The sequence below is a fragment of the Oncorhynchus masou genome, chromosome 29 (assembly GCF_036934945.1).
Source record: "Oncorhynchus masou masou isolate Uvic2021 chromosome 29, UVic_Omas_1.1, whole genome shotgun sequence".
Lineage (NCBI taxonomy): Eukaryota > Metazoa > Chordata > Actinopteri > Salmoniformes > Salmonidae > Oncorhynchus > Oncorhynchus masou.
Genome location: NC_088240.1, coordinates 37,966,905 through 37,980,964, shown reverse-complemented (window position 1 = coordinate 37,980,964; position 14,060 = coordinate 37,966,905). Strand labels below are relative to the sequence as shown.

At 43.7% G+C, this 14,060-nt stretch overlaps 1 protein-coding gene across 1 annotated transcript in view; it reads right to left on the bottom strand.

The window, feature by feature from the left end:
- The window catches only part of LOC135519535 (neurabin-1-like), a 50,907-nt gene extending 38,439 nt beyond the window's left edge, over nucleotides 1-12,468 (bottom strand). The window contains 3 exon segments of the mRNA XM_064944765.1: nucleotides 9,937-10,637; nucleotides 10,640-11,876; nucleotides 12,270-12,468. Coding sequence (XP_064800837.1) covers nucleotides 9,937-10,637; nucleotides 10,640-11,711 — 1,773 coding nt within the window. The 5' untranslated portion in view covers nucleotides 11,712-11,876; nucleotides 12,270-12,468.
- Nucleotides 12,469-14,060: the final 1,592 nt, after the last annotated feature.

The window sequence follows — 14,060 nt, the reverse complement described above, 5'->3', positions numbered from 1 at the left end:
AGCATTATTGTCGTTTATGTTTCCCCTGTCCAGACGCTGTCCGTTGGCTAAATGTTCACTCCCTGTACCTGCTTCTCATCTCCAGCGTCTGTCCTTATAGTATTGGATTTGCCCCAAACATAGCACTTTGTATTCAGGACAAAAAGGTAATTGCTCTGCCACATTCACTGCAGTATTACTTTAGTGCCTTGTTGCAAACAGGATACATACGTTTTCCTTCTTTCCACAATGTCAATTAGGTTAGTATTGTGGAGTAACTACAATATTGTTGATCCATACTCAGTGCCATTTTCCTTTTCTCTGAAGATTAACTCATTCCCAACTCCAAATGTCTACCCAGACTTCAACAGCAATGAGCAGCACAGTACAATAGTTTAGTCAGCCTCTCTGGACAGTGAATTAACTGGATAAACTACAGTGTACTTACCTCGGTACTAGACACAGTATCTACAACAGGATAATAACACACCGGGAACTGGGGAGTGTTACCGCTCTCTACTATAATTCTACAACATGTGGTCATAGCATTGGTGTCAAGGTGAATGTGAATGTCAGCAGATACAGATTGCCGGGTGTGCTGTTTGTTAGACCTGTGGTTCACAGTTTGAACATAGCTCTGTGTGTCACACCACTCCATAATTTTCTTCAGATTAGGCCACACCTAGAAAACACAATTCCAACTGTACGGAGAACAGAGGAGTTAACCCTTTCCTTACCTCTGCCTATGACACAATCAAATATTTCAAAAACCCTTTGAAATAGGGCTGGGAGATATGTCCTGAAAATCATATTGCATTTTTCTTTTTATGGTCGATTCAAGATCTAAATAAGCTTTGTTGCGCAATTAAAAAAAGGTCAATACACTGCATTTCAGTCAGCTATACAGTCAGGTATAATCAAATTAATTCAGGGCTTGTAAAATTATATTGAGGCTAAATAAGCCAGCCAAAACCATAAGACCCACTAATCATTGTATTTGATCAAATTAGTTTAACCTGTTTTTTTTGCAATAATCACCGATCTCGCTTTCAAGTCTGTCTATGACTGGGTTTCAATTAGGAAAACATGGCGCCGGACATTTGACCAGCAGCATTTTAATTTACCGGACATTTGAGAAATTGACCGTACCCATATGCATAGGTTGCGTAACCTGATTAGGGCATCCACCTACGGTTCTCAGAATGACAGAAATCACATTTAGATTAGGGTAATTCATATAATCAGAACATTCAAGTCGAGGATGAACGATGTGCGGTCCTTCTTACCGAATTCTGATGTGCACTTTGAAGATGTTAGAATAACTGTATTTTTCTCAGCCAGCAAGACGAGTAACGAACAGCAAAATCACTGGCCTTTGTCAACCTACTATCCCCTATAGTAGAAAAGTTGACCTATCCTATTGGTCAGCTTGTCAAGAAAGAAATAGCCTATTCCAAACAGACTCTGGGACAGTTGTGAGATGATAGAGTCCAAATTCAGACAACCAGTTACCTTAAAAAGCAATTAGTCTGATGCAACAGATGAGAATGTTAAGGATGATTGCAATACAGGCATTTGGAGCGCACCAAAACATGCATTCAAATTCATTTGATTGATCACCAAGCTATTCTTTGAAGTAAGAAGAAAAGCTACGCAATATGACAGAAAACGATAGATTGCGCAAAGAGATATCTTGAAGATAAAACGTGTGGAAAAGACTATGGTATAACCCCAGTGTTTATGTTGACCATTTATCACGAGGCCTGTACAGAAGGTTGAGACTGCTGCAGCAACAGACTACTACCGACTCAGCTGCTATGGGAATGCAGTATATCGTATCCAACGCCCCATCTAGGCCCATCTGTTATCCAAATATTAACATGAAGATATTTCCCCCCCACCATTGCATTAATGCATTGACTGACTGAGGAACCTGCAGCAATACAGACATTTAGACTACAGTAAATCAAGGAGCAGAAGTGGCCTGCCCTATATTATCTGGCATACAGAAATATGACAGTGTGCACGTGTCAACAAGCCAGTGTGTAGTCTCCGGGTAGTATAGCAGGCAGTAAACAAAAAAGGTCCAACGTAACTTTGACACAATTGTCACCTTGTAATTAAGCCAAACCTTCAAATAACCATTATAGCACTTCAGGTTGGAATACTCAGCTTCTTTGTTGTTGTTTTTATAGATAGTCATTTTTTTACACCTTTATTCTCCACAATTTTGTGATTGCGATCTGGTCTCGTCGCTGCAACTCCACAACTGGCTGTGGGAGAGGCGAAGGTGGAGTCATGTGTCCTCCGAAACATGACCCGTCAAGCCACACTTCTTAACACCCACTCGCTTAACCCGGAAACCAGCTACAACAATGTGTCGGAGTCAGTGGTGTAAAGTACAGATACCCAAAAAAACTACTTACCATTTATATTTTTGACAACTTTTACATCACTACATTCCTAAAGAATATATTGTACTTTTTACTCCATACATTTTCCCTGACACCCAAAAGTACTCACTACATTTTGAGTGCTCAGCAGGACAGGAAAATGGTCAAATTCAAGCACTTATCAAGAGAACACCTGGTCATCCCTACTGCCTCTGGCCTGGCGGACTCACTAAACACAAATGCATCTTTTGTAAATAACTTCGGAGCGCTGGAGTGTGCCCCTGGCTATCCATACATTTTAAAAACAAGAAAATATTGCATTATTACAGTATTTATTGCATTATTGCAGTATTTTACTGGTTACACAGTTCAACTGATGACCGAGGTCAGCCTGCAGGCACCCGGCCCAACACAAGGAGTCGCTAGAGCGAGATGAGCCAAGTAAAGCACCCCTGGGCAAACCCTCCCCTAACCCGGACGACGCAGGGCCATTTGTGCGCCGCTCTATGGGATTCCCGGTCACGGACGGTTATGACCCCAGGCTGTAGTGACTCTGCAACACTGCGATGCAGTGCCTTAGACCACTGTGCCACTCGGGAGGCCCGGAATACTCAGCCTCTGATGGGTACAAAGCATCAACTTAAGTTGAGATTCCTTAAGTAATGCACAACCTCTATTTTTAAAGATGCATCAAAGCAGAACAAGCAGATTAAGTACAGAGCTAATGGGATAGGAGTACAGGTGTCTGAAAATTAGTCTCAACGAATTTACAATCCATTCATTTGCGAAAAACAAACAGTAACTCTCCATATGTGCAGCTGCTAACTGTCTTTTGAGCCTCGGTCAAGGGACATGTTCAGAATGGAAGTCTCCTACAGCAGCTTGACAAAGAAGACCTTTCTTCCTCAGACGACAGGTCCCCTGTACAGACTCAGGTTGCACACAAAGACCTAAATCCTGCTGCAGGCTGTAGCACAAAGCACTTCAACTCTCCTCTGATAGCAGGCCAGGGCTCCAGAGTGGCCCACCATGCCACTCCAGGCAGGGCCAGCTCAAACCAGCACACTGTCTGAGGCATTGTCGACTGAATACCCTAGTCAAGCAATACTAGTGAGGTAAACTAGAATCATTCTGTATTGTGCCACTAGAGGTGAGGAGAAACTGGTGTTGAAAATGAAATGGAAAGACGCTTCGGTTGAAGACCAAACTGTAATTAAAAGACCAAACTGTAATAATTGGGATTGATTAAACAGTCAATCCCCTTTTTCAACCGATATTCAAACACCAACAGCAAGGACCAACCTGTCACCGAAATTACCCCCATTGCAAAAGGAGAGTGTCTTTTCTCCTGAGAGGCCTGTTTGAGAGGGAAAGAACTCTGCTTACATAACTTTACTCTCTAGGCAAGTAAGGCTACAATTGTGGAAACAAATTGTTAAGTATTGTAACAGAGGCCATCCCTGCTTGTAATATCATCGTTGACGTTTAAAGGAAAGACCAGAGGAAGCATTCCACTTTCGAGTCAACACATAGCAGAAGACACATCTCATCCTCGTGTTGTTAAGAGATACTCCAGGGTGGAGTATTTTCAGGAAGTGCATGCTTGAGGAAAACCTAAAGTGCCGTGCCCACTTCAAACTGTCTGGAAGCAGTTCAATCATGACTCATCTAAAATAGGACACCCACCATTTTACAGATGGCACCCTAAGGAGTATAGAAGGCTAAAAAAATGAAGGGTGCAAAAAAGCTTGCGGAAAACAATCTTTCATTAATAACTAGTAAACACTTTGTCCCAGACACATGACATGCTATCTACCTTCAGCCTGTTAGAATTGAGAAACAAGGAGGGAAGAATGATGAGCAGCACATGCCAGGGCAAGACCAAAAGGAAGAATCCACCATTTCACAACCACGGGAAGAACACTGTCAACCAACAGATATCACGTCACACTTACGACCTCGTCCTAACAAGGAGACGCCCTTACAAGGAGATGCGTTACCTGGACAAAAAGACTGGTGATCATAAATCAATCCATCGTTTGTACAGGAGTTTAGAAGTAACGCATTCTTCACTGAAACAGTGTTTGATAATGGAGTTTGCAATGGCTTGAATTTCTGAACACATTTGTGTATCTCTCTTCACTCACACTGTTACTGAGCTCTATCAATATGTGAACCGTTACTGTAACACAATGACGTGAAGTGTAAAGCTAGGCTAATCTCTGCTATGTCGTCCCTAGGACAGATGCAGCACACTGTTTGTGTCGTCCTCCAGGTCAGCTACTGGCCCCCTCTCACAGGACCCCCTCCCTAGGACCCTATGTCAGGCCAATTGGGGCCATCCACACCCTGAGATAACACACGAGGCCCTGGATAAACATTGACCAGTATATAGGCTGTGGAATGCCCTGAAGTGATTTTTTCCCCCCTGATCTGACAGAATTGTTGATAAGCTGTGTTGATGGGAGATATCACCCAACACCCCCCATGCCCAGCCCACTTCATTTTGACGCCTTTCACAAATTAGTTTTAGGCCATATAGCCCAGCCCTATCTCAATATTTTCAAACCTATGGGCAATTTACGTTCTCTAAATAAGCTTTGTTGTACAATTAAAAGGTCAAATACACTGCATTTAAAAACAGTCAGCAATAATCTAATGAATTCGGACCTTGTGAAATTAGGCTGAACGTACACTACGTTCAAATGTTTGGGGGTTCGATTACAGGCTCAAAATGGCCAGAAACAAATAACTTTCTTCTGAAACTAGTCAGTCTATTCTTGTTCTGAGAAATGAAGGCTATTCCATGTGAGAAATTGCCAAGAAATTGAAGATCTCGTACAACACTGTGTACTACTCCCTTCACAAAACAACTGGCTCAGAATAGAAATAGTGGGAGGCCCCAGTGCACAACTGAGCAAGAAGACAAGTACATTAGTGTCTAGTTTGAGAAACAGACACCTCACAAGTCCTCAATTGGCAGCTTCATTAAATAGTACTTGGATTAGCTGACACAATGTGTCATTGGAACACAGGAGTGATGGTTGCTGATAATGGGCCTCTATATGCCCCTGTATATACTCCATTAGAAATCAGCCGTTTCCAGCTGCAATAGTCATTTACAACATTAACAACATTTACACTATATTTCAGATCAATTTTGGAGGGATGGAGGGAAAAAAAGTGCTTTTCTTTCAAAAACAAGTACATTTCTAAGTGACCCCAAACTTTTGAACGGTAGTGTACGCATTCCACAACCATAAGACCCACTAATAATGTCATTATTTATCAAAATAGTTATATCCGCTTTTTTCCCCCAAATAATCACTGAACAGGCTTTCAGGTTGGTCTATAAAAAAATACCCTTTTTATTCGAAATTTTACCATTCACTAATAATGGAGCAGGCATTATAGAAAATTAACACCATTCTCATAAACAAGTCCACGTGCTAGTGAGTAGCCAGCTAATATTTATACACTGCTCACCAGCATATGGTCTCACAAGGGGTCTGAGGATCTCATCTCGGTACCTAATGGCAGTCAGGCTACATCTGGTGAGCACATGGAGGGCTGTGGGGCCTCCCAAAGAAATGCCACCCTGCACCATGACTGACCCACCGCCAAACCGGTCATGCTGGAGGATGTTGCAGGCAGCAGAACGTTCTCCATGGCATCTCCAGACTCTGTCACGTCTGTCACGTGCTCAGTGTGAACCTGCTTTCATCTGTGAAGAGCACAGGGCGCCAGTGGCGAATTTGCCAATCTTGGTGTTCTCTGGCAAATGCCAAATGTCCTGCACGGTGTTGGGCTGTGAGCACAACCCCCACCTGTGGACGTCGGGCCCTCATACCACCCTCATGGAGTCTGTTTCTGACCGTTTGAGCAGACACATGCACATTTGTGGCCTGTTGGAGATCATTTTGCAGGGCTCTGGCAGTGCTCCTCCTGCTTCTCCTTGCACAAAGGCAATGCTGCTGGGTTGTTGCCCTCCTACGGCCTCCTCCACGTCTCCTGATGTACTGGCCTGTCTCCTGGTAGAGCCTCCATGCTCTGGACACTACGCTGACAGACACAGCAAACCTTGCCACAGCTCGCATTGATGTGCCATCCTGGATGAGCTGCACTACCTGAGCCACTTGTGTGGGTTGTAGACTCCGTCTCATGCTACCACTAGAGTGAAAGCATTGCCAGCATTCAAAAGTGACGAAAACATCAGCCAGGAAGCATAGGAACTGAGAAGTGGTCTGTGGTCACCACCTGCAGAACCATTCCTTTATTGGGGGTGTCTTGCTAATTGCTTATAATTTCCACTTCCCTTTATTTTTTTGAGCAGTGTATTTCAACTTTGGCTAATTTGGTTAACAGTTATATTGTTATGAACACAACCTTCTGCCTTTCCAGTTTGTTCAAATGTTGAAATCAAGTGGCCTGCCTTGTTTCTAAAGAATGAGAACAAGTTGCCAATTCATGACATAAATTGTTTTAAGCTTATTGCACATTTATAAAACACAGACTACACAGCTAGTATAACAATCTTTATTTGACTAAAAATCTGCTAGCGATACGTGGTACCATAATGCGCGCGCGACTAACTGAGCATTCATTTTCCAGAATGTTCATTGGTACATCTGTTTCAGTAGTGACCCATTCTGTTGGACCAAACCTCAAATCCAAATAGCAAGTTGAAATAGTTTGTCAGAGAGGAAGATGGGATATCCCATCTGTTGTTGTTGTGAGTGGTAGGAGAAGAGGCTTGGGTGAAAGAGGCGAAGCAAGAGGTTTCAGTCTCGCCAAAATCTGTCCAAAATAAGCCCAATGCATTTCTATGCTCTTATTTTGAACCTAAGATTGTCACCTGCCTTCCCGCCTTTGGGACAACGACTCCCATTGTTAGGGCGGAGACATGGGGCATCTCGTCATTATATACAGATCTCTGGTGTAAATGGGAAGGTGCACAGCACAGAAGGAGCGAACAAGACCGAAAAGACAACGTGAGTACAAGCGTACATACTATTCTGCGATACAGGCATTTGGAATGAACAGAAATTCAAATTAACTTGATATCGCCCAGCCCTACATTCCCATGAGTGCCAGTGGTAAAGGAGAATGCCATGCACAGATAAGAATACCCTCTAGCTTACCATCTCCAAGTCACTCACCAGCAGTGAACTGAGCATATTGACCAGGTGCATCATTAACACAATAGATAGGAGCGAGTTCTGAGGGCAGGAATGTGTTTGTTCCCAAAAGGATTTAAGTTCCGCACGTAAAAAGTAGAGTGAATAGGGAATTCTTGGTTTTACTATCCCCACTATTATCATGAAATGACTTGGCACCGGTAAGTAAAATTAGATCATACAAGTTGAATTAACATCTACACATCTTGTTGGTCAAGAGTCCTTACATGTTCTAGGGCCTCCCGGGTGGCGCAGTGGTTAAGGGCGCTGTACTGCAGCGCTAGTTGTGCCATCAGAGTCCCTGGGTTCGCGCCCAGGCTCTGTCGTAACCAGCCGTGACCGGGAGGTCCGTGGGGCGACGCACAATTGGCCTAGCGTCGGTAGGGATGTCCTTGTCTCATCGCGCACCAGCACCTATTTGGTAAAAGACCAAGTCCTTATTATGGCAAGAACAGCTCAAATAAGCAAAGAGAAACTACAGTCCATCATTACTTTAAGACATGAGGTCAGTCAATTTCAAGACCTTTGAAAGTTTATTCAAGTGCAGTCGCAAAAACCATCAAGTGCTATGACGAAACTGGCTCTCATGAGGACCACCACAGGAAAGGAAGACACAGAGTTACCTCTGCTGCAGAGGATAAGTTAATTTCAGCCCAAATAAATGCTTCAGAGTTCAAGTAACAGACACATCTCAACATCAACTGTTCAGCAGAGCCTGCGTGAATCAAGCTTTCATGGTCGAACTGCTGCAAAGAAACCACTACTAAAGAACATCAATAAGAAGAGACTTGCTTGGGCCAAGAAACATGAGCAATGGACATTAGACCGGTGGAAATCTGTCCTTTGGTCTGATGAGTCCAAATTTGGGAGAAAAAAAATTCCAGCCGCCGTGTCTTTGTGAGACGCAGGATGATCTCTACATGTGTGATTCCCACCGTGAAGCATGGAGGAGGAGGTGTGATGGTGTGGGGTTGCTTTGCTGGTGACACTGTCTGTGAGGTATTTAAAATTCAAGGCACACTTAACCAGCATGGCTACCACAGCATTCTGCAGCGAAACGCCATCCCATCTGGTTTGCGCTTAGTGGAGTCATTTGTTTTTCAACTGGACAATGACCCAACACACCTCCAGGCTGTGTAAGGGCTATTTGACCAAGAAGGAGTGATGGATTGCTCTATCAGATGACCTGGCCTCCAATCACATGACCTCAACCCAATTGAGATGGTTTGTGATGATTTGGACCACAGAGTGAAGGAAAATAAGCCAACAAGTGCTCAGCATATGCGGGAACTCCTTCAAGACTGTTGGAAAAGCATTCCAGGTGAAGCTGGTTGAGAGAATGTGCAAAGTTGTTATCAAGGCAAAGGGTGGCTACTTTGAAGAATATAAAATATATTTTGATTTGTTTAACACGTTTTTGGTTACTACATGCTTCCATATGTGTTATTTCATAGTGTTGATGTCTTCACTATTATTCTACAATGTATAAAAATAAAGAAAAACCCTTGAATGAGTAGGTGTCCAAACTTTTGACTGGTACTATAGAGATACATATATATATATATATTTTTTTATATATATGGTACAGAAACAGTATGAAAGTCTGAATACTGCCCAACCCTAATGTTCAAAGGCTGATTCACAGTGAATGGAAATCATCATTCCCAAAGAGTAGGCCTCCAACCAGCCATCAACAAGTCACTGAAAGAGCCATGATGAGGTTGTTTATACTGTACAGTACAGTTAAGTCAGGGTTCCACCATGTCACTCCAGTTCCCTCCCGACTGTCCTCATTCAGCTGGGGTTCACACAGACCCCTTACGTAATGTCAACAATGTTTCCATAAATACAGCGTGGAGCATTCTGGACTAATATTTGGAAATGTCTCCACTACTACTAGCCTAGATCCACGACATTGTTAACAAGAGAAATATGTGACCCTCAGACACACCAGCTTTAGGCAATGCCTCAGTAATTACAGAAGCTTAAACACCCCATAGCTTGGGTTCTCATCCATGACACGCTTCACCTGATACAGTGCTACAGCAGCCATAACATCATCATGTGTAACAAAGACACTCATTTCCTATGTGTGATCTGTCAATCAAGGCACCAAAGAATGCCCTCCACAAATAAGTCAACAACCTGAGCGAAAGCAGACTTCATTGGTTAATAAATTTGATCCAAAAGGGTGCCAGCTGTCCAGTATATTACCACATGTACAATTGACCTCTCTCAGAACTTTTAGGCCAGACAAAAGCTAGCTAACTACCATGAATAGAAACCATATAGTAAGGCTCACATTCTCTAAGACCCCAAAATGAAAGCAATTAACATCAACTTCACTTCAGATTATCAATGTAACATTCCCTCTTCTCAATGCTTACCCGTATCGGTGACGTTGAAAACTTGATCTTCCTCAGTGGTTCCGGTTCCTCCTCATCATCTGAAAGCCCAGGGGCCTCCTCATACTCCTCCTCACAGAACTGCTCTTCATCCTCCTCTTCGAGGGTCTGGTCAGTATCCCCATCATCCACAAATGCTGTGTTCTCTCTACCATATGCCACTGGGGAAATCTTGCCCCTTCTGTCCTGTTCCTCCTCAGCATTTTCCTCCTCGTAATCCACGGTTTGATTTACAGGATTCGTGTCTTCTCTCCACTCCTCTTTCAATTCATGCCGTGACTCCTCAAATCGACTTCCTTCTTCCTTCTCCAGTGTAATCTCTGTCTCCTTGCCGTCATCTTTCTCTGAGATCAGCTGACGGTGGTCATCCTTCTGACTGATTGCCTTTGGTGGCGATTCTTTTAGCTCAACTTTGATCTCTTTTGGGGGTTGAACATGCACTTCCTCAAAAACATCGTCTTCAATATTCTCCTCTTCGTTCTCCTCGCTCTCTGATGACTCATTCTGTACCACTACGAGCTCAGCCCGGACCGTGCCAGGGAGAGACGAGGACTGGGTAGGTGGCTTTTCCCTGGTGGGACTCCGTGCCATGTGCCCATCACTCTTGGCACTGGAGGTTTTGGCCCTGTTGCTACTGTAAAAGCTATTGGCAAACACAGTAGGCTGTTTTTGATCCCTGGGGGTGGACTGGAGGGTTTTACTCCATCGCTACCCACAGATGGTCTACTGAAACCGTCACTGGTTGAGGGGGAGCGCTTGTAAGCGCTTTGGCCACCTGGGGATACGGGCTCTGGGGAGATGGGCTTTGGAGTGGCATTGGCTGTTGTTGGGAATGTTTTGTGAGTAGTGTTATTGAATGGGGAAGATGGTTTGAGAATGACACCGGTAACTATGGAGGTAGGTTTGTTAGTTGCATCATTAGTTGGAATGGTGGATTTGTTAAAACTGTCCCTTGTCGGAGATGTAGGCATTGAGCGATCTGAGAGACTGCATACTTTAGACAACATCTCTGTGGCTTTTGCCTCATTGTCACTGTCCACAATGAAGTTGTCTAGCTGCCTGGACATGGGTCCAGCTTTCAGGGACACCCTGGACACATGTTTAGTCTCCTCAGTATCGCTCCTCTCATCTGGCTGGCTTCTCGTCACTGGAGTGGGACCAGGCTCTGTTTTGATGTTGCTAGTTTCAGTGGACCCTGACAATCTCCTGGTACTTTTCCCCCCATCAGACACACTGCCCAGGGGCACCCGGCTTACAACTCTGTTGGGAGACTTCTCCGCTGCGGGTTGTTCTTTGATAGTCCTCTCAAAGAGTTTCCTGGTCGAAGAGAACTTCTCTGCCAAAGCTGTTTTGTCAACTTCGACATCTTCTCCCTTGGGGGTTTTGTCTAGACTTGGAGATTCTGGGCTAGTGGCACAGCTCAAACTTGTTTTGTGTGTGGTGACTGCAAATGGCATATTTGGTGGAGAGACCAGGGACAAATCAGCTTTCAACGTTGTTTTCACCTCTTGAATCTCTTGTTGCTGGCCATCCATCTGGAGGAAAATATTCTTTATCTTGTTTATCCGATTGCCTAAATGCCTCCCCCTCGTATCCTCCTGTGTGTCGTTAGAGCCATTTGCATATGACTTTGCAGCACCGTCCGATTTCGTCCCATCAAAAGTACACTTAATAGCGTGGAAGTCCGACTTGTAAGCATTTCTATGCGGGGACGCACTCCTCAGCGCCCTTTCTCCTTTGCTCTCGGCTTTTATCATTTTCAAATATTTACTGGGAGTATCTTGGGAAGAGGCGATAGAAGTTAAACTTCTGACTGTTTCTTGTTCCCCTATTGTTGTTCTCAGTCGACCAGTGCCATGGATCCCTCAGATTATTCGGCGTCTTGGTCAGGGAGTCTAAATCATGCGTAATGTGGTGGTCATCTACAGAGACAAGAGGAAAATACACATTCAAAACCTAGCTGTTAGTACTATTCGAGCCTATCCAAAGCAACTTCCTATATACCTTGCAATCGCATTCTTCCGGCGGCTTCAAAGCAAATTACTTTTCCCTCACCACTACATTGTCGTAGACCAACTTCTTTAATCATTGAACGTGAGTGGGCTTTTAAGAGCCTATGATAATTCGTAGCCGGTCAAACACTGACAATAAAAGTCAGCTAAAGATGAAACACAAAAATAAGCTAACTGTGCAAAACACGTTAGATACCAAACGTCTTTTGTGGTGATCAGTTTCATGTTACCAATTACAAGTAAACTGTGAGCGAAACATTTCAGAGCTTTACCGCACGCAAATTAACTTCCGTTGTATTTTACCTCTTACGATACTTGTTTCTTCATCCTAGGTGCTGAAGGCTCCTCATAATGCAACTCTTGTGTAATTTATACTCCCGAACTTGTCATTTCGTTACCGCCATCACTCCCCTTTCCAGTTTTCCTCCTTCCTTGTACTCCAGATACAGACAAATCGCGCTTCCGCGCGTACGTACCCTCGCCCTCTGGCGCGCCACACGATCAGACACAATCGGGGGCGCGCACACCAAAACATTCCAGGACGACAAACCCCCATCCCTTCTTGAGTGCGTGGTTGCGCAGACACATGAAATATTTGAGGAATAGATTTCCTTGAGAAACTCACCCACCGCTCTGCCGCATATGAAAGAAGAACATTTAAAATGTCCTCAAACAAAACCTATCTCAGGTAGCTACTGTATTCATCTTCAGCAGCTGCTCTATCTGATAGTGATAGTTTTGCAATATGGCTATTTGATGTTCCAACAAGTGGGTGTGATTTTGGTGAACAGTCTAAGAGCTTGTGTGAAATAGGCTTGGCATGATGCAACGCAGATACCTTACGACCAACCTTAACTTGGTTTATTTTGCCTCCCGAATGACACAGAGGTCTAAGGCACTGCATCGCAGTGCCAGAGGCATCACTACAGACCTGAGTTCGATCCTGGGCTGTATCACAACCAGCCGTGATTGGGAGTCCCATAGGGCGGCACACAATTGGCCCAGCATCGTCCCGTCCGAGTTAGGGGAGGGTTTGGCTGTCATTGTGAATAAGAATTTGTTCTTAACTGATTTGCCTAGTTAAATAAATACATCTTAGCGATATTACAACTGCAGAACAGTGATGTATGTGTCATAATTCGATTGTGTAACATTGTTCCAGAATAGCTGACCTGTAAAGAAACTCAAAAAGGTACATGCATGGCACTATATTACCTCACTGAGGAACTGTGCTGCCTTGCAGAGAAGCCAAACTAGTTTCTCTAATGCAACTTCTCTCTCTCGTATTCTGCCACTGTGTACTCTGTTTCGGGCCAAATGTGTCAAGTAATTATCTTTTTGTTTTCTCATGATTTTGGTTGGGTCTAATTGTGTTGCTGTCCTGGGGCTCTGTTTGTGTTTGTGAACAGAGCCCCAGGACCAGCTTGCTTGGATTTTTGTCCCATTCTCTCGGTCATTCTGTAGCGGCCAGACTATGCAGCCTCTCAGAAAACAGTGTTTGCCTACTGAGGATGGAAAAGTACACTGAAAATGATGAGTGCCGTTTTGCAGGAGAACCCCAACACTGGTGGTGTTTGCACAGGTAAGGAGAGCTCATCTTCTCTGTGAAGAACACACCATAACACTTAGTAAATAGAGAATATTACTTCAGAGTTGACTAATCACTGAGATCGGAGTAAAATGTATATGGTAAATTGTGCTAATACAGCCAAATGTTTCCACACAATCCAAACAATGGCAATCATATTATTTGATGATTTAACACTACAACATATTGTAATGCAATGACTGGATTCTTTTATAGGAATAAGAGTGAATACAGTAATGATTTAATATGGAAAATGGAGCAATTACTTACCATGCAGCATTTAAACTGGTTCCCTCCTTTAGGGACAGTAGCCCTGCACGAATTAGCACATAAGTTAAAGTTAACTTCTACTCTATAGACAGACATATTTGATGTGTTAATTCTAATCTAAAAATACCAAGATAGCCTTAACAGGATTTGTTGATGTTCTTGAGATCAGCCAGCCTCACTGGAAGAGAGTTTAGTGACATTTCCCAGGTGACATGAGGACCTAGATTTCAAAAATA